We start from the raw sequence: 27,095 nt of genomic DNA, 5'->3' as shown, positions 1-27,095 counted from the left end.
GCCCCAGTGGGCATCTCTGCTTTGTCTTGGCCCCCTGTCTTCTTACACCACATTATCTTTCTTTCTTTACTTGTCCCTTTATGGATTTGTTGTGGTTTTTGTATATGGATTTGTATGTATTTGTAAATTTGCTTCTCTCTCAGGGCAACTATGAAAGTCTAGGATGGGAGAAGGCAGATCTTCTACCTGCCTGCTTCCCTGAAGAACTGCTTGAAACAGAGCCCAATCTTTCCCCCATCTAAAAATCCTTGAAATATTCAGTTGAAAAAAATATAAACTTCTACTAAAAACATAAAAAACCTTCTGTTGTGTTGGGGTCATTGACTTCTTTGGGTTCATATGTTATAGCAGTTAGCCAACCTACCTAATACAAAAGCTAAAATAGGAACCATTGAAATTTAAAGCAAATTTATATTTTACTTTGAAGGATACAGCAAGGAATTAGACTGACTCTTTTGTAGAAAATATTGTTCATTTATAACCATGAAGAGTAGTTATTTTCTCTTACCTCTTTTCCTAAAGCTTTCTCTTACCTCTTTTCTTAAACCTTTCTCTGAATGTAGATAATTTTCTGAAATTCATGGGCTCTGTAAAGTAAAAGGGAGAAAACCATTATTTGTATGCAAGAGACTTATCAATTCTATGACAACTGACATGGCAAATGGGCTTGGGTTAATACCAAAGTTTTTGTTTTGTTTTTATTTTGTTTTGTTTTGTTTTGTTTTTGAGATGGAGTCTTGCTCTATCACCCAGGCTGGAGTGCAGTGGCGCAATCTTGGTACACTGCAGCCTCTGCCTCCCAGGTTCCAGTGATTCTCCTGCCTCAGCCTCCTGAGTAGCTGGGATTATAGTTGCGCACCACCAAGCCCAGCTAATTTTTGTATTTTTAGTAAAGACGGGGTTTCACTGTGTTGGTCAGACTGGTCTCGAACTCCTGACCTCAGGTGATCCGCCCGCCTCGGCCTCCCAAAATGCTGGGATTACAGACATGAGCCATCGTGCCCTGCCAATAACGAAGTTTTGATGAGCATTCTTCTGTCTCTCCTTCTAGTGAATCCAGTTCTGGAGGTTTAGGGTCATAATGTTGGGATCCTGCCCAGCTCTCCCTGTAATCCTCTGTGTGTATTATTTGGAAATGCCTCTTTTCAATTAATTTTTTTCAACTTCTATTTTAGGTTTGGCGGTGTATGTGAAGGTTTGTCACATGGGTAAATGTGTGTCACAGGAGTTTGTTGTACAGATGATTTCGTCACCCAGGTATTAAGCCCAGTACTCAATAGTTATCTTTTCTTCTCCTCTCCCTCCTCCAACCCTCCATCCTCAAGTAGACCCCAGCGTCTGCTGTTTCCTTCTTTGTGTTCATAAGTTCTTATTATTTAGATCCCACTTACAAGTGAGAACATGTGGTATTTGGTTTTCTGTTCCTGCGTTAGTTTGCTAAGGATAATAGCCTCCAGCTCCATTTACGTTCTCTCAAAATACATGATCTTGTTCTTTTTTACTTATTTTTTTTGAGACAGGGTCTCACTCTGTCACCCAGGCTAGAGTGCAGTGGCACAATCGTAACTCACTGCAGCCTCAATTTCCCAGGTTCCAGTGACTCTCTCACCTCAGCCTCCCGAGTAGCTGGATCACAGGTGCACACACACTACCATGCCTGGCTAATTTTTTTTTTTTTTTTTTTTTTTGTTGAGATGAAGTCTTGCTCTGTCACCCAGGCTGGAGTGCAGCGGCATGATCTTGGCTCACTGCAACATCCCTCTCCCGGGTTCAAGTGATTCTTCTGCCTCAGCCTCCCGAGTGGCTGGGACTATAGGCAAGCACCACCATGCCCAGCTAATTTTTGTATTTTTAGTAGAGACAGGGTTTCACCATATTGGCCAGGATGGTCTCAAACTCCTAATCTCATCATCCGCCCGCCTCGGCCTCCCAAAGTGCCGGGATTACAGCAGTAAGCCACCACACCCGGCCCATGCCTGGCTAATTTTTGTATTTTTGGTAGAGATGGAGTTTGTCCATGTTGTCCAGGCTGATCTCAACTCCTGAGCTCAAGCCACCTACCTGCCTTAGCTTCCCAAAGTGCTGGGATTATAGGTGTGAGCCACCGTACCTGGTCGTAAATGACTCTTAAACACCACTAGCTCCCATTTTCTCACATATAAAGCAGGGATAAACTAGTTACCCTATCTCCCTGTTAAGGTTTTTGTAATGGGGAAATGAAGGTTCATTTTCAAAATCCCTGTGAAAAATCACAGTGTAAACCAATGAGTAGACTATAATTTGGGTTTGGGTGTAGTTGAAGTCACTTTTTTTTCCCCATTAATAATTAAATAGCAGCACAAAGTATTCTTTGAAGACTTTCTGAGCTTGTGATTAAGACAATATTATCAATGACCAAAGGAAGACTGTGCTTATCACGCTCTATCAAATATAAAGGGTTAGTAGTAGAGAATAAGTACATTATTTCAACTCTTGAAATAATAACTCTTGACAGTTTGTTGTTAAAAAGACTGTTATTTTACTAGCATATTTTTGCTACATTTTCAATGTATCAATCAATTGAACCAATCCAGTTAAACAAGAGTTTATAACGCCTTCCCATTGTCTTCCCTTTCCCAATAGGGCCAGAGAGGTTAAATGTAGAAAGTGATATTCTAGAATTTATGGAATCAAGGCATAAGGAGACCACTCAGAATGAAATTAATCAAGAAAACAGAGCTCTGGATTTGTACTCTGGATATTCTACAGTCTCAGGTTGCAACTCTAATATTCTTACCTGGTACAATCTGGGGTCGTGAGCAAGTGGCTTCTTGGCCCTCCTTTTCCTCATTTGATCCTAAAGGGCTGTCATTATTGATCACTGCACAAAAGAATGGGATTCTTTAGAGGTCTCAGTGTGTGACCAAGGAATCAATTCAGTAGGAAATTCCCTAATAAGAAAACCTAGAAAACCTTGAAAATCTGTGCAAGTCCTCACCTGTATACAGGCCATGCTTGTCTTTCCTTTCAAGTAACCTGCATTGTGGGTTAGTGATACTCCATTCTTGTCCCCAGAGGGAAACTTTGCCTTGCTTGGCCTTTGCTTTCCCACGCTTCTTTTACTTCTTATCCCTTCTGCTTGCCATTCCACATTTCCTTTGTTTCTGCTTCTATTTTTCATGCAGGGAGACCTTGAAGATCTTCTGTTAAATACGTGAGCTTCTTCTACCTCCCACCAACCCAGTGCCTTCCTGAATTGTTTACAAGGCTGAGAAATAATCTCCTCATGTATTTGAGCCAAAGACATATTTTGGGACTATTTTTTAGAGCAGATTGCTTACACTAAGTTCAAAGTTAGAGTACATAGTGTCTAAAAACTAATGCAAATTTACATTTTACTTTGAAAAATACAGTGAGCAATTAGAATGAATGTATTATTACATTGTTATTTTATAACATCAAGATGAGGTTCTTCTTTGCTCTTAGGTCTTTCCCTAGTGTATTTTCCCTAAAGTGGCATGTTTCTAATATCCTCTGGATCTAGAAAGTAAAGGGCAAAACAAATCAACCAATGTGCATACTAAAAAGTTATAAATCTTATGACAACTCATGCCGCAAATAGGATTGAGATAATACAGGATTTTAATAATGTTTCTCTCTTTCATTTCACAAAGGAAGTAACTCAGAATCCAGGATGCTAGTCTTGTCTTTCCTTTAATTTACCATGAGATTTTGGAGATGACTTTGAAACATTTATGCAATTGTGTTCTCTCATCTAGGAAACAAGGACGAGAATCTCTCTTCTGTTTACCCTTTTAAGGTTATTGTAAATTTAAAAATAAGACAATTTGCAAAAGTCTTTTAAAAAATCACTAAATGTGCCATGACTTGCTGAAGAACTCTATCAGAAACAATACTTCAGGTTTCAGAATACTTTATCTCAGGTATTTGTTTTTGCCAACAACAGATAGTTGGATGAGATGTCTTTTGACCCTATTCAAAGTTTGTGATCAGATGACAATAAGATCTTCCCATAAAGGAATATTTAGTTTTCTGTTCTCCATAAAAATCACTATATAAATCTAACACTATATAGGCATAGCAACTAGTTAGTTTTAAAAACAAACTCATCACTTGGCTAGCCTATTCCTACTATATAATCAATGTATGGGTATGAATATTGATTAATTGAATCCATCAAGAAAGAAGGCTAATTCTCAAAAATAAGTTTATAACAATTTCTTGTCTCCCTGCATTTTCCAAAAAGGTCAAGTAAAATTAATGCAAAGAATGGGATCCCAGGATAAACTGGACCCATCGTACAGAATGAGCTCAGAATAAAATGCCTCAGGAAACAGTAGCTCTTAAATCAGATTCCCACAGCCCAAGCCTTGCTCTCCCAAACTTCCTTACCAGGCTCACTTCTCGGTGCTGAGATGAAGACTTCTAAGGGCTCATCAACGTCAGTGGATCCTTCAGAGTCCTCACTGCTGATGACTGCACAAAGGAGCAAAAACCATTAAGAGTCTCAGGGTGTGACCGAGGAGTCCATGCACCAGGAAATTCCACAATAAGAGCACTAGGAAGACCCAGGAAGCTAAGTTAACTCAAGACCCTGGAGTGTTCCTTGAATGCATGCCACCTGCAGTTTGTTCCAAGTTCTTAACCAAAAGCTGATAAAATTGACACACAGAAGGCAGTTGTGCCCATCCACTGACACTGTTCTTACCCCAACCCTCATTCTATTTTTTTCTTTCACTCTCTTTTTACTTCTCATGTTTCCTCTTTGTTCTGCCATCTCCCCTGCTTCTGCCTCTGTTTCCAGCGATGGTGTCTCTTTATACCTCTCTTTGTCTTGATGTGTTTCTCCCCCCATCTCCTCTTGTGAATATCTTGGCTCCCTTATCTTTTTTTTTTTTTTTTTAAACTCCTCTCCCATGCCTTCCTCTCTTACTTTTTTATTTTTTATTTATTTTTTCCTTTTTTTTTCTTTTTTGAGACAGAGTCCTGCTCTGTTGCCCAAGCTGGAGTGCAGTGGCGGAATCTTGGCTCACCGCAACTTCCGCATCCCAGGCTCAAACGATGCTCCTGCCTCAGCTCCCTAAGTTGCTGGGACTACAGACATGTGTCACCTTGTCTGGCTAATTTTTGTATTTTTTGTAGAGATGGGGTTTCGCCATGTTGCCCAGGCTGATCTTGAGCTCCTGGACTCAAGCGATCCGCCCGCCTTAGCCTCACAAACTTCTGGGGTTACAGGCATGAGCCATCAGGCCCAGCCCTCTCTGACTTCAGAAATAGCCTCTCTGACATTCTTACTGATTACCTCCATTTCTGTCTTCTGGTATTTTCCCAACTCCTAAGGACTTTCTTCTGTCAAGCTGAAGACTTACTGCATCAGGTGCCAGCCCCTTTCCCTTCCTGCCTCCATCCCAGGCTACCTGAACTGCCTCGATGGTCCCTGATGAAGTCCCCGAGCCCCTTACCTGGTAACCTGTGACTCACAGTTACAAATTCTCCCAGTCAGCCTTACCTATTATGTCAGATGCCTGGTTATGATGAGTTCTTGCTTGGGCTTGGCACTCAACTTTTGAATTAGAAAATGGCTTTTCCTTTTTTATATCCACCAGTCGCACAGAACAGGAATTAATTTGGATTCCATAGTTGTGTAGCTCTGCCTCTGGGCCTAATTGTAATAAATGAAGAATTTTCATTTGTCTCCCCAGTGGACCTCCTTCACTATCATTAATAACTCCCCCTCTCTGCAATTCCACTGCTGGGGCTAGACCTTCACCCCACCTCCCTGTTTTTCCTTTTGCTCAACTCTGTCCCTTCCTTTGTACCTCTGTTGGCTCTGTTTTGTTTTTTACCTTTCCCTTTACCTACTCTTCTCATTCTTGATGGTTAATATTTCGCTTTTTTAAAAAAAAAATAAAAATTATAATTGCAGTATAAGACACATGAATAAAAGTGGGTTTTGAATGATCACGAAGGAAGTAAATCACTTTGATCAAGAAACAGATTACCAATACCCCAGACACTTCCTAGTGACACTTCCCACTAACTGTTTCCACTAACTTGCTCAAAGACAACTACCATCGAGGTTTCCGACACCAAGGTTAATTTTGCTTGCTGTGTAATTTATAAAAATGGAATCATCTCTTTTCTCTCCACTTTTTCTCTCTCCCTTTACCTCTCTCTCAATATATATAGATCTCCCAAAAGAAGCCAAATCCCCCAAAATTGTATGGATATTTTACCCAACATGCTTGTGAAAGTCATCTGTATTCATTTTGTATAATTATTTTCACTACTAGATAGTATTCCATTATAGAAATAAGCCATGAATTATTTATTCATTTGTGCAATTTCAAGCATTTGGCTTCTATGAATAATGCTGCCCTGAGCATTCTTTGCTATGTGTTTTGGTGACATAACACACATTTCTGTTGGTTTCTGCTGAGGAATGTAATTGTTGGGTTATAGGGTATGTATATTTTCAGCTTTGGAAGATTACCCCAAACTGTTTTCCCAAAAGCATATATAAAGGCAGAGACGAAAGAAAGAGAGCTTGGCAAATTCCAGTAAGTAAAGGAAGCTTAGTGTGGTGGGAATGTGGCATAAAGGGGCGAGAGGTGGGTGATGGGGAACGCGCAGGTGCGTGGTAGACATCCTTCAATTCACCACTCCAAGCAGTGTTGACCTACTGCTAAGGGCCACACGAAGGCACTGGGTTTCAAACAGGAAAGTAATATCAACTGGTTTCTATTTTGGAAAAGTCCATTCAGCTGAAGTGCAGACTTGAGAGGAGCAAGATTGGGGGCCAGACAGCAGACTCTAATTTTAGTGAGAGTGACAGGGGTCTAGATTAGGGTGTTCGTGCTGGGGATGAAGAGAAATGGACAAGTTAGAGATATTTTAAAGTTGGGATTGACAGAAGTGGCAAATGAAATGATGATTGTTTTAAGCCACTAAGTTTCAGGATAGTTTGTTACATGACATAGCAATAGATGACTGATGCAGCTTCCAAAGAGAGATGTTCTTCGAGTCTTTAAATAAAGGTCTTCAGGCAATTGGGGAAGGGAGTCAAGAGGACAGGTCTGAGCTGGAGACGTGTGTTTAGAAATCAACAGATCTTAGATGGTGATTGAGCCATGGAGAGGAAGCGATGCCTGAGGAGGGGCCTTTGCAATCTGGGGATGAAGGTGGAGTCACAGGGGCCATTTCGATAAGGGGGCAGCTGATCCTTCTCCATAGTAATAGGAGACCCTGTGCCTCCTTTCTAGCTCTTGTCTCCTCAGATCAGAGAATGTCTTGATTTGTCTTCTCTCTTCCCTTCTTTGCATGATCCACTCTCTACCAATTTTTCATTCATTGTCCTTTAACTCATTTTCTGCATACTTCTCTTTGTGCCTCCCTCCTTTTTTCCTATTTCTTGGTATTTATTTCCCTCTATATTTTTTCTATTCATACTCTTTTTATCTACGCTTTTTAAAAATTATTGTCTCTTAGAGACAGAACTAGGGTGAGGTGAAGGTGGTGCTATGGGGTGCCTTGAAATTTAAGGAAGCTCAGTCTCACATGCCAAGTGAGATTTCCTTACATGCTGTGCCCTGGGGGCCTCCCTGCCTCACCTCGTGCCAGGCCTGTTGTCCCATATGTAATGTTGCATCTCTGTTACATTTCCTACCTGCTTTGAGTCGGCCTTTATTTCTTAATTATTAATGTTACCCCTGCAAACTTCTTCTATGTCACTTTTTTTTCAAAAATACTTTTGCATCTGATGTGTGAGTACTATATCACTTTTTGTCTTTGTATATCTTCCTCATCTCAAACATTACAGTCATTACGAAAGGTCTCTTCCAGTGTCATTGTCTACCACCCCAGAGGCCCTCCACTTGCCATTCCTTCCTGAAGGTCTTTCACCTGGGCTTCCTTCCTTTGCAAATCTGACAAGCAGCATCATGCATAATTTCTACATTTCCATGATAACTTCTGAAAAGTAACTTGCAACATATTTCTATTCAACAACTCCACAACATGGCAATGTATGGATACCATGTCACTTTATCTAAAATCTGTCTCACTCATATACAGTTGACCCTTCAACAACAGGGGCTTGAACTACATGATCCACTTGTATGCAGATTTTCTTCCACCTCTGCCACCCTTCAGACAGCAAGACCAACCCCTCCTCTCCTTCCTCCTTCTCAAACTACTCAATGATGAGGATGAAGGTCTTTATGATTATCTATTGCCACTTAATGAATAGTAAATATATTTTCTCTTCCTTATGATTGTCTTAATAACATTTTCCTTTGGAGATCTTACTTCATTGTGAGAATACAGCACATAATACATATGGAAAATACGTGTTATCATCTGTTTATGTTATCAGTAAGGCTTCTGGTCAACAGCAGTTAAGTTTTGGGGAAGGTAAAAGTTATGTGCAAATTTTTGACTGTATAGGGCATTGGTACCCCTAACCTCCCACAGTGTCCAGGGGTCAACTGTATTTTGTTATTTAATATTCCCTAGTTGACCTCTTTTGTATTCTTTCTTCTTGCATTCTCTAACCAGGGACAGTCCCTCTGTTAAAAAGACTCACTCTCTTTTTCCCTTCCATCTCATACCTGTTAAAAGCAGCCAGAGGCTGTGAACAAAGTCTGTGTGTCTTGGGTGGGCATAGGCAGTTAGTATGAGAAAACAAACGAAAGTTTTGCGCTTATAGAAAAACAAAGATATAATTAGAAAATTTGGGAGAAGTAGAGCAAGATGGGAGAATAGGACTCTCCAGCCCTCCTTCCCCTGCAGAAACACTGATGCGAACAACTACCTATGCATGAAAATACCTTTGCAAGAGCTGAGGAAACCAGATGAAAGATCACAGCACCTGAGTGTAACACAGAAATAAGAAAGAGCACATTGAAAAGGGCAGGAAGAAAAGTTTCACTGTGTCATCTTCCCCAACTCCAGGAAGCACAGCATTGAGAAAGATACAATATGCTTGGGGAAAGGAGAAGAAAGTGAGCACCAAACTTTGCCTTAGACCCAAACCACAGAACTGTCTTCAGTAAAACCCAGCTCCCAAAGCCCAAGACTCTAGCCAGTACCCATGGTCTGAACCTCCAAGCTCACCCTGACCCCAACCTAAATCCTGCAGCCCCAGGATTCAGGCCAGCCCTGCGAACTCAGTCTCCAGTCTCCTACAGCACTGTTTCAGCCTCAGTGACCCCAGGATCCAGACCAGACCGAGTGCCAAACTGGACCAAGTGGCACTGGGCTTTAGGCCCATCCAAGCAGCAAGCTAGCTTCAATAGCACTGGGCTTCATGCCTACTGAAGTGCCTGAAGAAGCCTGCATCAGTGGTGTAGAGCCCTACAGATTCTGGCTCAAGTTTCCCCCCAGCACAGACCTGCCCACTGGTTGTCCTAGGCACCAGACTAGCCTGCTTGAGGACTCTAGCAGCAAGCCTGCCCTTGCACCATGCCAGATGGCCTTCCTAGAATCTTTAAATAGGGTGAAAGGCTTTCACAGACAAAGTCACCCTGCAAAGACTAGAATAATTCCTACTTTCTCAAATGCACAGACATAAATGTAAGGCAACAAGAAACATAAAAACCAAAGAGACATAACATGACCAAAAGAACACAATAATCTCCCCATAGCAGACCCCAAAGCAATGGAGATAAAAAAACTGCCTTACACAGAATTCAAAATAATTGTTTTAAGGAATCTCAGCAAACCTTAAGAAAATACAGGAAACAATTCACTAAAATTAGGAAGACAATAAATGACCAAAATGAGAAGTTAACAGAGATATTGAAATTATTTAAAAAATCAAACAGAAATTCTGGAGCTGAAAAATACAATGAATGAAATTTAAAAAGGCATCAGAGAGCATCAACAGCAGAATTGATCATGCAGAAGAAAGAATATGAACTCAAAGACAGGTTATTTGAAATACAGTCAGAGAAGAAAAAGAAAAGAGAATGAAAAGTCATGAAGAAAGCTTACAGGATTTATGAAACACATCAAAAGAGCAAATATTTGAATCACAGGAATTCATAAAAGGGAAGAGAAAGACAAAAGTAGAAAGTTAATTTAAAGAGATAACAATATAAAACTTTGCCAATCTGGTGAAAGATATAAATTTCCAGGTACAAGAAGGTCAATGGTCTCCAATCAGATTCAGTGCAGACAAGACTACACCAAAACGTACTATAATCGAGATGTCAAGATTCAAGGATAAAGAGAGAATCCTGAAAGCAATAAAAGAAAAGAAGCAACTAACATATGAGGGAGTTTTAACAAGGATAGCAGTGGACTTTTTAGCAGAAACCTTACAGATCAGGAGAGAATGAGATGAAATATTCAAAGTGCCAAAGGAAGAAAAAAAAACCTGACAACCAAGAATACTTTTCTTGGCAAAGCTGTCTTTCAGAAATAAAGGAGAGATAAAGACTGTCCCGGGAAAACAAAAGATGAATACATTCATTACCACCAGACCTGTCTTACAAGAAATGCTCAAGCTGAAAGAAGTAAATGCTAACTAATAATATAAAAATATAAGAAAGTATAAAACTCACTGGTAAAGTAAATATACGGTAAAAAAAAAAGTAGCTACAGTAATTTGTTAAGGTATACACCATATAAAAAATGTAAACTCTGACATCAGACATTTTAAATGAGGGAGTAAAGTAAAAGTGCAGTTTTTGTAGGAAATCAAAATTAAGTTGTTATCAGCTTAAAATAGCCGGTTATAAGATGTTTTGTGTAAACTTCATGTTAACCACAAAGCAAAAACTTACAGTGATTACACAAAAGATAAAGAGGAATCAAAGTATATCACTAGAGAAAATCACCTAATCACAAAGGAAGACAGTAAGAGAGAAAGAAAGGAATAAAGAATCTACAGACAACCAGAAAACAATAAACAAAATGGTTTTAGAAAGTACTTACCTATCAGTAATTATATTAAGTGTAAATAAATTCAATTCTCCAATCAAAAGACATAGAGTGGCTGAATGAATTTAAAAAACATGAACCAAGTATATGCGGCTTACAAGACACTCACTTCACTTTTAAGGACACACATAGACTGAAAGTGAAAAGATAGAAAAAGATATTTCATGCAAATGGAAATGAAAGAAAGAAAGGATAGGTATACTTACATCAGATGAGATACAGTTTGAATCAAATAATATAAAACAAGGCAAAAAAGTTCATGATAAAACCAGGCATGGTGGCTTACATCTGTAATCCCAACACTTTGGGAGGCTGCGGTGAAAGTATTGCTTGAGCCCAGAAGTTTGAGACCTGCCTGGGCAACATAGGGCAATCCTGTCTCTATAAATAACTAAAAAAAATTAGTCAGATGTGATGGTACACGCCTGTCATCTCAGCTACTTGGGGGAATTGCCTGAGCCCAGGAGGTTGAGGCTGCAGCGAGCCATGATTGCACTAGTGCACTCCAGACTGGGTGACAGAGCAAGACACTGTCTCCAAAACAAAAACTAAAACAAAAAACAAAAGAAATAAAAAGAAAGAAAGAAAATACGAAGGTCATTATGTAACGATGAAGGAGTCAACTTACCAAGATGATATAACAATTGTAAACATATGCACCCAATATTTGAGCAACTAAATATATAAAACAAATATTAATAGATCTGAAGGAAAGAGAGACTAATACAATAATACTAGGGGACTTCAACACCCTACCTTCAGCAGTGGACAGATTGTTCAGGGAGAAAATCAATAAGAACACATCAAACTTAAACTATACTTTAGACCAAGGGGACCTAACAGGCATATATAGAATATTTTATCTACAAGCAGAAAAGTACCATTCTTCTCAATTGTACATGGGACATTCTATAGGATACATCATATGTTAGGCTACAAAACAAGTTTTAACAAAGTAAAGAAGGCTGAAGTTATATCAGATATACTTTCTGACCACAATGATATGAAATTAGAAATCAATAATGAGGAATTTTGAAAAATTTGCAAATACATGGAAATTAAATACACTCCCAAATAACCAATGGGTCAATGAAGAAATTAAAGGGAAAAAATTTTTTAAATCTTGAGACAAATGAAGATAGAAATGTAACATATCAAAACTTATGGGATATAGCAAAAGCAGTTATAAGAGGGGAAGTTTATAGCAATAAACACAAGAATACATAACGAAAGAAGAAAGATCTCAAACAACCTAATGTTACACCTCAAGAAACTAGACAAAGAAGAAAAACTAAGGCAAAAATTAGCAGAAAGAAGGAAATAATAAATATCAGATCAGAAATAAATGAGTTTAAAACTAGAAAAAAATAAGATCAACAAAACAAAGCATTGGCTTTTTGAAAAAATAAACAAAATTGAGAAACCTTTAGCTAGACTAAGAAAAAAGAGAAAACACTCAAATGAATAAAATCAGAAATGAAAGAGGAGACACTACCTTTCTCATATCACATATATTTATAAGCAATTTAATGCCAACAAATTGGATAACCTAGAAGAAATGGATAAATTCCTAAACACATACAGCCTACCAAGACTGAATAACAAAGAAACAGGAAAATCTGAACAGACCAATTATAAGTAAGATTTAATCCATAATAAAATACCACCCACCAAACAAAAGTTCAGGACCAGATGGTTTCACTGTTGAATTCTACCAAATATTTAAAGAACAAATAGCAATCTTTTTCAAACTCTTCTTAAAAATTGAATAAGAGGGACTACTTCCAAACTCATTTCATGAAGCCAGCATTACCCTGATACCAAAGCTAGACATGAACACTACAAGAAAATAAAATTATAGGCCACTATCCTTGATAAACGTATATGAAAAATCCTCAACAAAATACTATGAAATCAAATTCAATAGCACATTAAACACCATGATCAAATAAGATTTATCATTGGGATGCAAGAATGGTTTAACATATACATATCTAAAAGGTCATACTCCACATTAATAGAATGAAGGACAAAAACCATATGATCATCTCAATAGATGTAGAAAAAGCATTTGACAAAATTCAACATTTTTTCATGATAAAAACTCTCAGCAAAATAGATATAGAAGAAATGTATCTCAGCACAATAGTGGCCATACATGACAAGCCCACAGTTAGTACCATACTTAATGACAAAAAACTGAAAGATTTCCCTCTAAGGTTAGAAACAAGAGTAGGATGCTGATATGGTCTTGCTGTGCCCCCACCAAAACTCATCTTGAATTGTAGCTCCCATAACCCCCACATGTCACGGGAAGGACTTAGTGGGAGGTAATTGAGTCATGGGGGCAGTTACCTCGATGCTATTCTCACAACAGTGAGTGAGTTCTCACAAGATCTGATGGTTTTATAAGGAACTTGTCCCCCCTTTGCACTGCACTTTTCCTTGCTGCTGCCATGTAAAGAAGGACGTGTTTGCTTCCCATTTTCTGCCATGATTGTAAGTTTCCTGAGGCCTCTCCAGCCATGCTGAACTGTGAGTCAATTAAACCCCTTTCCTTTGTAAATTATCCAGTCTTTTATTAGCAGTGTGAGGATGGACCAATACAGATTGCCCATTCTCACTTCTATTCAACATGTTATTGCAAGTCCTAGCTAGAACAATTAGGCAGGCAAAAGAAATAAAAGGCATTCAAATTGGAAAGGAAGAAGTTTTAAATTGTCCTTATTTGCAGATGACCTGATCTTATATATAGAAAATTCTGAAGACTCCACCAAAAAAAAACTGCTAGAACTAATAAACAAATTCAGGAAAGTGGCAGGATACAAATGCAACATACAAAAATCAGTTGCATTTCTATGCACTAACAATAAACTCTCTGAAAAAGATATCAAGAAAACAATCCAATTTACAGTAACTACAACAAAATACTTAAGAATAAATTTAACTAAGGAGGTGAAATATGCGCACACTGAAAACGCTAAGACATTGATGAAAGAAACTGAAGAAATGAAAAGATACCCCATGTTCATGGATTGGAGGAATTAATATTGTTAAAATGTCCAGACTACTCGAAGTCCTCTAAAGATTCAGTGCAATCCCTATAAAAATTCCAATGGCGGCCAGGTGCAGTGGCTCACGCCTGTTAATCCCAGCACCTAGGAGTTTGAGGTGGGTGGATCATCTGAGGTCAGGAGTTCAAGACCAGCCCGACCAACATGGTGAAACCTTGTCTCTACTAAATACAAAACATTAGCTGGGCGTGGTGGAGTATGCCTGTAATCCCAGCTACTCGGGAGGTTGAGGCAGGATAATTACTTGAATCCGTGAGGTGGAGGTTGCAGTGAGCTGAGATTGCACCATTATACTCCGGCCTGGGCAACAAGAGCAAAACTCCGTCTCAAAAAAAAAAAAAAAAAAAAATTCAAATGGCATTTTTTGAGAAATAGAAAAACAATTTAAAAATTTGTGTGGAGGCACAAAAGACTCCAACTAGCCAAAGCAATTTTAAACAAAAAGAACAAAGCTGAAAGCATCACACTACCTGATTCAATATATACAACAAAGCTATGTTAATCAAAAGAGCATGGTGCTTGCATAAAATAGACATGTAGAAAAATGGAACAAAATAGAGAGCTTGGATCCGTGCATTTATGGTCAATTTATTTTCAACAAAGGTGCCAAGAATATGCAATGGGTAAAGGATATCTATCTCTCTAATAAATGGTGTTGGGACAACTGGATATCCACATGCAGAAGAATGAAATTTGACCACATCTCATGCCATATTAAAAAACTAAAACAGACTAGATACTGAAATTTAATGCCCAAGGTTGTAAAACTACTAGAAGAAAATATAGAGGAAAAGCTTCGCGACATTGGTCTGAGCAAATATTTTTTGGGTATAACACCAGAAGCACAATCACAAAAGCAAAAAAACTGGGATTACGTCAAACTAAAAAGCTTCTGCATAGGCAAGGGAACAATCAACAAAGTGAAGAGACAACCTACAGAATGGGAGAAAATATTTGCAAACCATGTGTCTGATAAGGGTTATTATCCAAAATATATAAGGGGCTCAAACAACTCAATATTAAATACAAACAAACAAACAAACAGATTTTTAAATGGGCAAAGGACCTGAATAAACATTTCTTAAGGGAACACATGCAAATGGCTAACAGGTATGTGAAAAAATGCCCTGCCTCAGATATCATCAAGAAAATGCAAATTAAAACCACAATGAACATCACCACATACTGGTTAGAATGGCTATTCTCAAAAAGATTAAAGATAACAAATGTTGGTGAGGATGTGCAGAAAAGGGAACCTTTGTACACTGTTGGGAATGTAAATTGCTACAATCACTAAGAAAAACAGTATGGAGTGTCCTCAAATAAATAAAAAGTAGAACTACCCATATAATCCATGAATTTCGCTACTGAATATATATTCAAAGGATATGAAATCAGTACAGATGCTCCTAGAGTTACGATGGGACTACATTTCCATAAACCTACCATAAATTGAACATATCGTAAGTCAAAAATGCACTTAATACTTCAATAAGCCCTTTGTGAAGTTGAAAATCATAAGTCTAACCATCATAAGTCAGGGACCATCTGTATACAGAAGAGATATCTGCTCTCCCATGTTCATTGCAGCAGTATTCACAATAGCCAAGATACAGAAACAACCTAAGTACCTATCAGTGGGTGAATGGATAAAGAAAATATATACACAATGAAATACATCTACACACTGAAATACTATCTAGCCTTTGAAAAGGAAGAAATCCTGTTATTTGCAACAACAACCATGAACCTGGAGGATATTATGTTATGTAAAATAAGACAGGCATGGAAAGACATATATGGCATCTCACTTATATGTAGAGTGTAATAAAGATGAATTTATAGAAGTTGAGAGTATATGGTGGTAACAGAGGCTGGGGATATGAGGAAGAGGACTGGGGAGATGCTGGTCAAATGATACAAAATTTTAGTTAAATAAGAGAAATACATTAAGAGATCTATTATACAACACGATTAATATAGTTAATAATGTATTCTTTAAAATTACTGAGAGAATAGATTTTGTGTTATCACCACAAAAATGATAAGTACGTGAGGTAATATTTATGCTAATTAGCTCTAATTAGCCTTTTCACAATGTGTACATATTTCAAAACAACATGTAATGATAAATACATCCAGTTTTTAATTTGGTAATTTTAAAAAGCGGTTACGATGGTAAAACAACAACCAACCAACCAACCAAACAAATGTATAGCATCTGAATAAGAAAGGAAAGAAAATAGGCGAGGTAAGCAATAATTACTTTCTTCATCACAGGGCAACGGGCAGGGCGTCTCCCTTCCAGCATCCCCGTTATTCACTTGGACAGTGACTTGTTCGCAGGACTCTGGAGATAAATGAGATCACAGCTGAGATTCAGTGGAGCCTTGCTCTGTCCTACTTCCATTTGGTTAGACCTCACCCTGCTTCTCCTTTCTTCTCCTGTTTCTACTGATACCCCTGTCTGCATATATTGCTGCGTGAAGGTGTTTGTGCTTCACTGATTCCTGGCCAATCTCTCTCTACTTTCTCATTTTGCCTTTTGTTTCCGTCTCTCTTCTTTGGTGAGACTCTGCAACTCTTCCCCTTTCTCTCTCAGTTTTTTGCTTCTAACTTTCTTCCTCCAGGTCTTTGTCATCAGTATATCAGTGTATCAGGCTCATCTGTATATCAGGCCCCCTCTGTGTCTATATGATTTTCCCCTGCTTGTTAAACAGGTGTCTCCTTGCATTGTGCATTAGACTCTTCCTCTGCCACCAGCCAGGGCCCCTTGGCTCCTCCCCATTCATGCGAACCCAGTCAGTCTTACCTGTTGGCTCAGCCTTTTGAGCACATTGTTCATTTATTTGTTGGCTTCCTAGAGAATCATTTTTGTCACTGGTTGTATCTTTTCTCTTTGCATTTATCTGTTCTGTTTCACAGGGGTGCTCTGAGAGTCCATTTTCAGGTGGGGTTGTACCTAAACCATGGTTTGATTCACAGGTATTTTATTTGCCCCCTGCTGCCTGTCACTCCCCTCCAACCACTACAGCATGGGCCACTGATGGACGAAAGGTCAAGGCACCAAGGCAACAGCCAGATTCAAGCAGATGCAGGCAGAAAATGGTGAAGCAGGCACATGGGTAAAATGATCAGGCTCAGTGGCAGCGGGAACCAGCAGCAAGTGTGATTAAGGGGTGTGGGAGGAAGAAACCCTCCTAGGCAACCTAGAGGATAAGGACTTGTTATTTAAATCCCAGAAATGGAAAAACTATAGATGCAAAAACTGAAAATTCTAGGCAAGCATTAACACAAAGAGGCAACCCCACAGCACATTCCAGAATGGGGCAAGAATAGCAGAGGCTGAAAGAGTAGTAAACAGGAACAAACCAACATGAGATGGGGAACCCGAAGGTGGCCAAGTCAGGCTTCGAAAAGAGTTTTCACCAGTTCCTGGCAGGAAGAAATTAGAAGTTTATTTCAGAAATCGAGGTATGGATTTTGCCATTCTCCCTTAATCCCTTTTTGGTCTCTGTAATGTAGGAGTTAAAGACCCCTCCTAGGTCTCAATGCAAAGGCCACCTGGAGGTGGCAGATGCCACCTAATTATTGAAGTCAGACTCCAGCCTTGAGAGTAGGGGACTGGGTCAGCTGCACCCCTGGCTGACAGGGGCCTTGGCCAGACAACTCTGCTGCGTGTCCTCTGTGAGATACTCTGGTAACTGATGATGGCAGAGTGATCCTGCCTTTGTCCCCAGAGCTACCCTGCCCAGGGCCCTTAGCTCAGTTTCTTTGAAGTCCTGGTTGCCTCATGCCCACCTGCTTTCACAAAACACCCTCCCTCTCCACATCTGTTCATGCTTTCTCATTGGCTTTTCCATGAGGACTCAGTGTCTGAGTAGCCTCTACTTCCTCCAGCTCTTGGTATTCTTTTTTTCTGGATCTTTTTGTCTGCAAATATTTCCTCATTTTTGTTTCATTTTTCTGTTTTTATTTTTTTAGATTGCCTGGATAGCACAGGGTTAGGAATGCAGGCTCTGGGGTAGAACGCCTGGGTTTTTCCTTGTTCATCTGACCCTAGGTAAACTCCATTTGTGGTATCTCTGGACTTCAGTTACCTTATCTGCAAAATAGGCATATAAATAATATTAATCTCCAATGGCTGTCATGAGCATTAAACCAACCGCCACAGAGTAGATGTTCAATCAAAGTGAGCTGTTAATGACACGGTTATTTTTGTTGTCTTTTACCCCTTTTCATGGTTTCATTTCCCTTCCTTTATCCTCTAGGTACTTACATCCTCTTCCCACGTGCATCACTTCCTTTCTGAGTCTCTCTACATGACCGCCTTTCTCTTTGAATATTCCTGCTCTTGAACAACATCCTCACATTTAAATTTGTCCCCTCTTCTGCCATCACCAAGTTTCTCCCGTGATATAAGAAATATACATTTCAATCTTCATTCCCTGCTCCTGGCCAGAGCTCCTAAAACCCTAAAACATCCTAAGTCATAACAAGTGAAAAGAGCACTTTCTGTTATTCATAACAAGCCCCTTTCGACCACACCTGGGTTTATGTTAATGAGGTAGCTTTTTGGAAACCCCCTAAGGATTGGGGGGTGGTTGCCAGGGGAGCTGAACATGAGATTAGAGGGGTGGAACTTTCAGCTCCATCTCTTGACCTCCAGGGAGGGGAGAGGAGGGATGGAGGTTAACTTAATAATCGGGTGCCAATGATTTAATCAATCCAGGCTGTATAATAGAATGTCCATAAAGAACCCTAAGTGACTGGGTTCAGAAATCCTCTGGGTTGGCAAACACATGGAAGTGCCAGGAAAGTCATGTCCCAGAGAGGGCAGAAGCTCTGTGCCCTTCCCCACGCTTTGCCCTATGCATTTCTTCCACTTGGCTGTTCTTGAGTTGTATCCTTTATAATAAATGTCAAATATAAGTCAACATTTCCATGAGCTCTGTGTGATCTACTAGGAAAGTATCAAAGCCAATGAAGGGCTTGCGGGAACCTCCAATTTACAGGCACAGGCCACAACCTGAGACTTGCAACTGGCATCTGAAGTCGGGGGCAATCTTATGGGAATGCGCCTTAAACTGCGGAGTCTGTGCCAAGTCTGGGCAATTAGTGCCAGAATTCAATTAAATTATAAGATATCAGGTGGTATCTACAGAGAATTGGAGAACTGATTGATGTGGGGAGACCACCGACATGTTTGGTGTCAGAAGTGTTGTGAATATGACAGTACAGGTAAAACAGGAGCCTTTCTTTCCCCAGGGGTCTCTTCTTTGATGTTGACCTTGGGCCACAGGCTGTGGTTCTTAACCCTTCACAACTTCACACTGATCCCCTACAGGGACCTTTCTAAATTACAATTACTTCTAGGTAGTCGGCATCTGTAAATCTGGCCTACTGACACGCTTGGTTCTTATTCCCTCACGGTTATTGAGCCAACTATGCCTTGTCATGGCCACTTCTCCAGGACCCTGCACCTGGTTAGGAGCTCATATAACCCCCTCCTTGACTTCTCCATAGTCCTTCCATATGTCTTCCCTGTTTCACAATCTCTACTCAGAACCTTGGATCCCTAACCTCTCTTATAAACAGTTTTTATTCTGTCATTTTTACCTTGTTCAAGACTTAGTTGGATTCCAGGTCTCTCCTCCCTCTCTTCTCCTTCACTTTCTTGGAGAGGCAATTTGTCATGTATTACTGAAGAGCGGGAGAGAGAAGAAGCAATTAGAGATCTACAGGGACCGGGGACAATGTCTGGAAATCATGCTTTTAGGAATTTCCAGCCCTTAGGTGACTCAGAGCTCAGAGGGTTCCACATGACCTAAAGTTCTCCCGTCATCCCCTGGGACAGAGAAGAGAAGACCCCCAACAATGAAGCCTTTATTGTCCTACACAGAAAGGAGACACTCAAGATTTAAGGATAAAGGAGTAATGGAAACATTGTGAGCTGTGTTACCCTCAAAATTGTCAGATGGCAGGGTAGGCATATATCAAGTGTAAGGAAGAAACTGGGGAATTCCCTGGGGAGAAGGTCTCAAGTCCTAGAGAGATTCCACTGTTTTATAATCAGCCAGGTGCAGTGGCTCACACCTGTAATCACAGAAAATCATCCAGGTGCAGTGGCTCACACCTGTAATCACAGCACTTTGGGAGGCCGATGCAGGAGGATTGCTTGAGCCCAGGATTTTGAGACCAGCCTGGGCCACATAGCTAGACCTCATCTCTGAAAAGAAAAATAAAATTAGCTGGATGTGGTGTTGCACACCTATGGTCCCAGCTACTCAAGAGGCTGAGGTGGGAGGATCACTAGAGCTCAGGAGGTTGAGGCTGCAGTGAGCCAAGATTATGCCACTGCACTCCAGCCTGGGCAACAGATTGGAACTGTCTCAAAACACATAAATAAATAAAAATAAATGAGAAAACCTCAACATCTTTAAAGATGAGGCTAGAAACAGGAGAATGTTTTCTTAATTGGGTCAGGGAGGATGAACAGTTCTCAAATAAACATAACAGAGGACACAGGGGCAGCTTGTGTGGACTTTAGGGCCCAAGAGTCAGCAGCGTCTCCCTGATGGTGGGTGGGCTTGCTGCGCTGGGTGGGGCAGTGGGCGGTGCTGTCCCAGGTCAGTGACAGTGAGCCTCAGGGCAGGTCGCCCAAGCACAAGGAGCGCCAGAAACTAAGACGTGAGTTGTGGGCACTGGAGCTAGGAAGGGGGATCCCTGCAGTCCATGGAGAGGAACAGAGCCCCTGAGAATGTGGGCAGTAAAGGTAGCACTGTTCCCTTCATCCCTGCAGCCTGGACCATCCTGGTTACAAACATAACATTGACTTGAAATTTGTGCCCAGGTATTTGATTTCCTTTTATTCCTTTTCTGACTTGAATTTTTGCTATAGAAATTATTTTATTATTAATTTAGATAAGGTTAGTATTGACACAAATCAATAAGCCATATACAACTACTGCTTCCACTTCTTTCCTTGTTTATAAACCTGTAGTATTTCTTGATTGCCTAGCGAGTAAACTTCAAATTCTTTAGGTTTAAATTCCAGACCTTTCAATATCTTCCTCCAATTGATCTAAGTCAACTCCTACACTGCTTCTCACTCTCAGATTTAGCCAAATCTAATTTGTCCTGTTTTGCAGACATGTTTTCACACTTTTATTCCAGTCCCCATAGCATCCACCATCTTTAGGGCACGTGCCCATTTTTCTTGTGATGTCTCTATCTCTTATTTGGAGAACACGGTTGAGATCAAACTGTGGGAGTAAAAAGTTTTCCAGGCAAGTAAAAAAAAATTGGAGGACGTCTTTAACATGTACCATCTTAATAGTATAAATTATGCATTCTCAGGAAAAAGGTCAAGAATGAAACCTTTAGTTTGGTATAGCACCAAAAATAGTCCCTGGCAGAGTAATCAGTTTTGTCAATCTTTGTTTCACCCCTTGTGGATAAAGGGTTAGCAAAACCACTTCTGCTTCATTGAAGGCAAACTTGACCCAGGGTTAACTTTCTTGCTCATATTCTGGAAACCTAATAAAGGTAGCCTTTTTTGCAGTGTTACTAGGCAAACACTGAGGTTAGAAATGGCCCATGACTGGTTGACTGGGACTATATATGGACAACAAATACCTGTGGGGAAGCCATAGTTGTGGTCTTCCTTCAGTTGATGACTCTTGTAACTCAGCTTGCTCCTGTAACTCAGCTTGCCCCTTAGGGGGTCCTGAAAGCTGTGACTATGGAGTTGTTACAAGAGCCATATACTCCCGCAGGCATGTGGTGCTGAGCCAAGGTGGATCCCGCACCCACAGCTAAGCTGTCACTCAGGGCAGGTAGTAGTCAATTTGGTGGACTGCTATGTAGACCACTGCAAGGGCTCCCACTGAAGATAAGAAGCTGCCCTGTTGGGATTCTGTTTCTTACCCTATGCTCTTCTAAGTAAATCTGATGCCAGTGTGGCTCTGGTTGTCCTGTGAGTCTAAGTGGCCAGTGAAGCAGACCTCCGGGTACTTGTTTTACCATAGCCATATGCCATGAGCTAAGAGAAGACTCATGACGTGTCTATTTTGTTAACTACTCTATGCCCACTGCCCAACACAACATGTCACACATGGTAGGAGATCAGTATATGCTTATTGAAAAAAATTGGCCCTGGAAATCAAAGGTAGATAATAAATCTAATTACCATTTTCAAAGCTTTTATAAATGTGAATTAAATCGGGGTATTCCTGCAAGTTGACGTCGCTGAACAGTGCTTCCAGAACTGGCAGGTTAAATATCTTCTCCAGTTCACTGAGAACATTGTACACCACTCTCTGTACAGGGACCAGGTTTCTACAAGAATCTTGAGAATCCTTAAAAAATATTGAATGGAGAAAATATAAATACAGACTTCCAAGTCACAGAAGAGCTCTAGAAAGGAATTCTATGGTTACTGTATTCTAATTTCTCTACATAGGTATTTTCATGTGAAGTTCTATAATTTTTACTTATTTGTATAGCCAGTAATGAAAGAAGTAAGTCCCTTCTTAAAAATATCCACTGATGAGCCTGATTGCTTCACCCTCATTTACATTAGATGCAAAAAGGGGAAACTTGGAAGGATAAAAGTGGGCTCAAAGTCCTTTAACAGCCTGATCCATATGTTTTTAGGATAGACGTAGCAGGCGATTGATGAGTGGATGTTTTGTTGGCTGGACAACCCCTGCTCTTCCCCCAATACTGATTTGGCCTGAAGGGCCCAAGGAAACCAGGCAACCAGTCTCCCCTTGCTGTGAATTTGGCCACAGAGGAAGCATATTCATAGCCAGAGATGACTCGCTGCTCTGTATCTCCAACAGGGCCTATGGGTGGAATTTACCCATATTCCAAGACTCCAGAAATGCACAAAAAAAAAGGGAAGAAAAACAAAACAAATGTGTTGGAGAAAGAATAACAAGCATCTACCTCCAAATTTGTCCTCTCTAGACATCAATTCCCTGTGGGTTTTAATGTTCCCAGATCTAGGCATTTTAAATTGATGTTAACTGGAAGAAAATGCTGTGTCACTTGCTATTTCAAGTAAATCACTTCATTAAAATTATTTTTAAGTTTTAGTTTATGTTATAGTGTATGAATTCTACAAAACATTGTATATTTATGGAGAACACCTGTTTCCGTTCCAGTTTCTCTAGTACCATTCACTCCAACTCCAGAGGGCACCATGGAACACCGTTCCCTCAGCTGGAAGTGGGACCATCTCCGGTGACCTCTGCTTCTCCTCTCCTTTTCTACTTTACAGGAGCACTTGCAGAAACACTTGAAAAAGTTCCCCACTCATAGGAGACCTGTCAGTTAGCAAATTGTACTCTGAAGTTTTGGTCTAGGATATCAAAGCATAACTTACTTTGGGGCTGGTTTACCAGATTGTGACATAATAAATTTTACTTACTTCAAACATTTTATTTGTGATGAGATCACGATCACGGAGGCCCTCGAGGAATGGAAATGTCTTTTTTATTGCATTTGAAATCTCCACCTTATGTCTTTTGAAGTGCTTGAATACAATGTCATAGAGCAGCCTGTCATCTACCTCCTGGTCTTCCGTGAACATCCTAGGGAAAAAGGACACCATGTGAAAATGGTCGTCAAGATTCTGAGATGTTTGTGGAGGCTGTAAGAGTTTACATATAAAGGACAAACTACAAAGAACGAACAGATATAAATTAGGTGGTCCTCAGTAGAGGCCAGAATAAATGGAATTGAAGCAACAAAAAAGATGTAATAGAAGAAATGGAGGTTGCGAAAAACTAATATAGAGGACTGAAAAAGTTCTGTCTAAACTGAACAAAGCCATTGTAAAGATACCTTCACCTAACCATATATGGAATATTTTTTGAAATAAAAATTAAATTCCTACAGAATCTAGATGGAATAAGCAGGTCATCCACAGAGAAATGAAAAACAACGGAATAAAAATAAAATCTAACCTTGAATATGCATCTTAATTAACAACTGAGAGAAAACAAATCTGAGAAAGATGAAAATAAGATGTCCTTCTCTAATCTGTAGCTGTTAAGAAAGAAATATAATCCTACATCATTAATTCATAAATAATACAATGCAGTTTAATAATAATAATGATACCACATTATTGAGAATTTCATGAGAATATCAATGATAGCTCCTAGAATGCCTGATTCTACTTTGTATTAATATCAATCTCTCTGTATTACTGTTATATATGGTGAATCATTTTAGGCATCTGAATTTCAGAAATTGTTGCCGTTTCCTGTGAAAGTAATTTTAAAGTTGAATCTCTAATTCTGGTTCTTAGTTGATTACTTTATTGCTCTGATAATGTTTTAGTCAACATCTCAGTATTTCTTAATATTATGAAAACTTATGAGCCCTTCCTTCCCAACCAGAAGAGAATTATTGGCACTTTCCAGTATCTAACATGAAGCAGGAAACAATAATGTTACATTATTGTTTTGAATTTCTGTAAAAAAAGTTCCTGGCTAAAGATCACTAAAACGATAACAAAGGAATTAGATTCACAATGACAAAGAGAATGGCAGAGGACAATGAGCAGATAAGAGATTTCAAGTAAAATCTTGAAGGTGAAAAGTGGTCAGAAAAGTGCTAGTTGCAATAGCAGGTAGGGGATGGATGCTTTCAGAGGTTAGGAATCACGGTGCCCTACAGAATTTGTAAGAAACAATGGAGATTTGAAGGGAGACACAGAGCCAAAAACTGATGTGTTATTTGAGAAATGAACAGAACAGTGTGTGCCCTACCCGTCAACCCACATCCTGACCACATGCAACCAGGCAGTCTCTCAGGGCAACCACTGCTGTCATTTTTTCCATTATATCTTAATACTGCCTGCTACTGGATTTCGTATAAATGGGATAAAAGGTATATATACTTTTGTGTCTGCCTTCTTTTGCTTATCATTCATGTTGATGTGTTGAACAGCAGTTTGTTCATTTTTGTTGTTGAGTGGCATTCCATTGTGTGAATCTACCACAATCTGCTTATTCAATTTTCTGTTCATGGTCATTGGAGTTGATTCCACTGTGAGACTAGTATAAATAAAATTGCTGCTCTTGTACAAGTCTTTTTGTGGCAAGATGTTTTCACTTATCTTGGGTAAATACATAGGAGTGGAACTGCTGGGTCATTGTGTAAGAGTACATTTAACCATTTTAGAACCTGCCAAACTGTTTTTCAAAGACTATCAGAGATAGCCTTTCTAGTTTTAGCCATTCCAGTGTGTGTGATGTTATATGTCATTTTAGTTTTAATTTGTATTTCTTTAATGATAAAATGACGTCAAGCACATTTTCATGTGTTAATTGGCAATTTTTTTTTTTTGTAAAGTGTCTGTTCAAGTCTTTGGCCCATTTATATTATTCAATTTTACTTATTGATGGGTAGGAGTTTTTAAAATATATTATGGATAGAAGTGTTTTGTCTGATTTATGTATTGTGAATATTTTCACCCAGTCTGTAGCTTCTCTTTCATTTTCTTAATCATGTCTTTTGATGGGAAGAAATCTGTAATTTTGATGAAATCCAATTTATTATTTTTTTCTTGTATGATTAATGACTTTAGTGTACTATCTAAGAAATATTTGCCTACTCCAAGGTCATGAAAATATTCAAAAAACAATTTACAATATTAGCATGGGTTTATATATGTATTTTCTATGCTATACCATTGATCTATTTGTCTACCCTTATGCTGATAAGATTTTGCCTTAAATATCATGGCTTAACAAAAGTCTTGAAGTCAATTAGAAAAGATTGTCTTGGATTTTCTAGATTCTTTGCTTTTATACATTATCTTTTCAAATCGATTTGTCAATTTCTTCAAGAAAAAACTTTAGGACTTTTTTTTGGATTTGAATTTAAGCTACAGATAAATTTGGGGGAGATGACAACAATATTGAGCTTCTAATCTGTTAACATTGTATATCTCTCCATTTACTTAGATGTCTTTAATTTTACCCAGCACTGCTTATAGTTTTTAGAAGTCATGTACATCTTTTGTTAAATTTATTCCTCTCCAAAAACCTATTGAAATAAAAAATTTAATTTAATTTAAAAAATAATAAATTTATTCCTAGTTATTTTATTGTTTTGGTGTTACTTTAAATGATAATGCTTTTCAAATTCCTCATTACTGTTATATGAAAATATAATTGGCTTGAAATGTATTAACCATGAATTTAGGGCATTGCTAAATTCATGTAGTATTTCTAGTAAATTATTTATAGATTTCCTTTGTATTTTAAAGAAAATAATTATATCATGAACAAATAGACTGATTTACTGTTTCTTTCCAAACAATTATTTCCGTTTTTTGGTCTTATTTCACTGGTTAGGAGTTTGAATACAATGTTGAAGAGAAGTGATGAGAGTGGACTTCCTTGCCTTATTTCCAATTTCAGGGAAGAAGCACTTAGCAGCACCATTAAGTGTGATGTTTGCTATACCTTTATACATATTCCTGCTTCCTTCTTTCCTTCCTTCCTTCTTTCCTTTCTAAAAGATTTGAAAATAACTACTGATTGAGTGAAATCAGACCTTATAAAACCTTATGTAACACTGAAAATAAAAATAAAAAGCAGACATAGTTTGCATTTTTAGAGAGATAAAACAAGGAAAACAATGAGTTGTAAAAGATAAAACAGGAAGTCCTATCTCGAGCAGTCAGACAAAAGAAAGAAATAAAGGGCATCCTAACTGGTAAAGAGGAAGTCAAACTGTCACTGTTCACCAATGATATGATTAGTATCCTAAGATATAGATCTGATAAATGAATTCAGTAAAGTTTCAGGATACAAAATCATCAGTAGCACTGCTATACACCAACAACGATCAAGCTGAGAATCAAATCAAATCCCTTTTAAAACAGCTGCAAAAAAATAAATAAATAAAATTAAACCAAAAAAACAAAGCAAAACAACAACAACAACAAAAAAAAATCCAAAAAACCTTAGGATATACCTAACCAAGGAGGTGAAAGATCTCTATGAGGAGAACTACAAAACACTGCTGAAAGAAATCATAGATGACACAAGC

At 38.9% G+C, this 27,095-nt stretch overlaps 1 protein-coding gene across 7 annotated transcripts in view; it reads right to left on the bottom strand.

The window, feature by feature from the left end:
* SP100 (SP100 nuclear antigen) overlaps positions 1-27,095 on the bottom strand; it is a 131,783-nt gene that overhangs the window by 78,414 nt on the left and 26,274 nt on the right. For all 7 annotated transcript variants that reach the window (XM_063648084.1, XM_054477733.2, XM_063648085.1 and 4 more), the window contains 10 exons: positions 23,455-23,617; positions 22,210-22,378; positions 19,638-19,721; positions 17,391-17,453; positions 16,831-16,980; positions 16,285-16,368; positions 5,510-5,662; positions 4,393-4,476; positions 2,777-2,860; positions 534-587 (listed from right to left, as the gene is read on the bottom strand). In XM_063648084.1, the coding sequence (XP_063504154.1) occupies positions 534-587; positions 2,777-2,860; positions 4,393-4,476; positions 5,510-5,662; positions 16,285-16,368; positions 16,831-16,980; positions 17,391-17,453; positions 19,638-19,721; positions 22,210-22,378; positions 23,455-23,617 (1,088 nt within the window). The remainder of the gene's footprint in view (positions 1-533; positions 588-2,776; positions 2,861-4,392; positions 4,477-5,509; positions 5,663-16,284; positions 16,369-16,830; positions 16,981-17,390; positions 17,454-19,637; positions 19,722-22,209; positions 22,379-23,454; positions 23,618-27,095) is intronic.

The sequence above is a fragment of the Pongo pygmaeus genome, chromosome 11, assembly GCF_028885625.2.
Source record: "Pongo pygmaeus isolate AG05252 chromosome 11, NHGRI_mPonPyg2-v2.0_pri, whole genome shotgun sequence".
Classification (NCBI taxonomy): Eukaryota; Metazoa; Chordata; class Mammalia; order Primates; family Hominidae; genus Pongo; species Pongo pygmaeus.
Note: the sequence above shows the minus strand (reverse complement) of the source record. Positions and strands in the feature narration are given on the sequence as shown.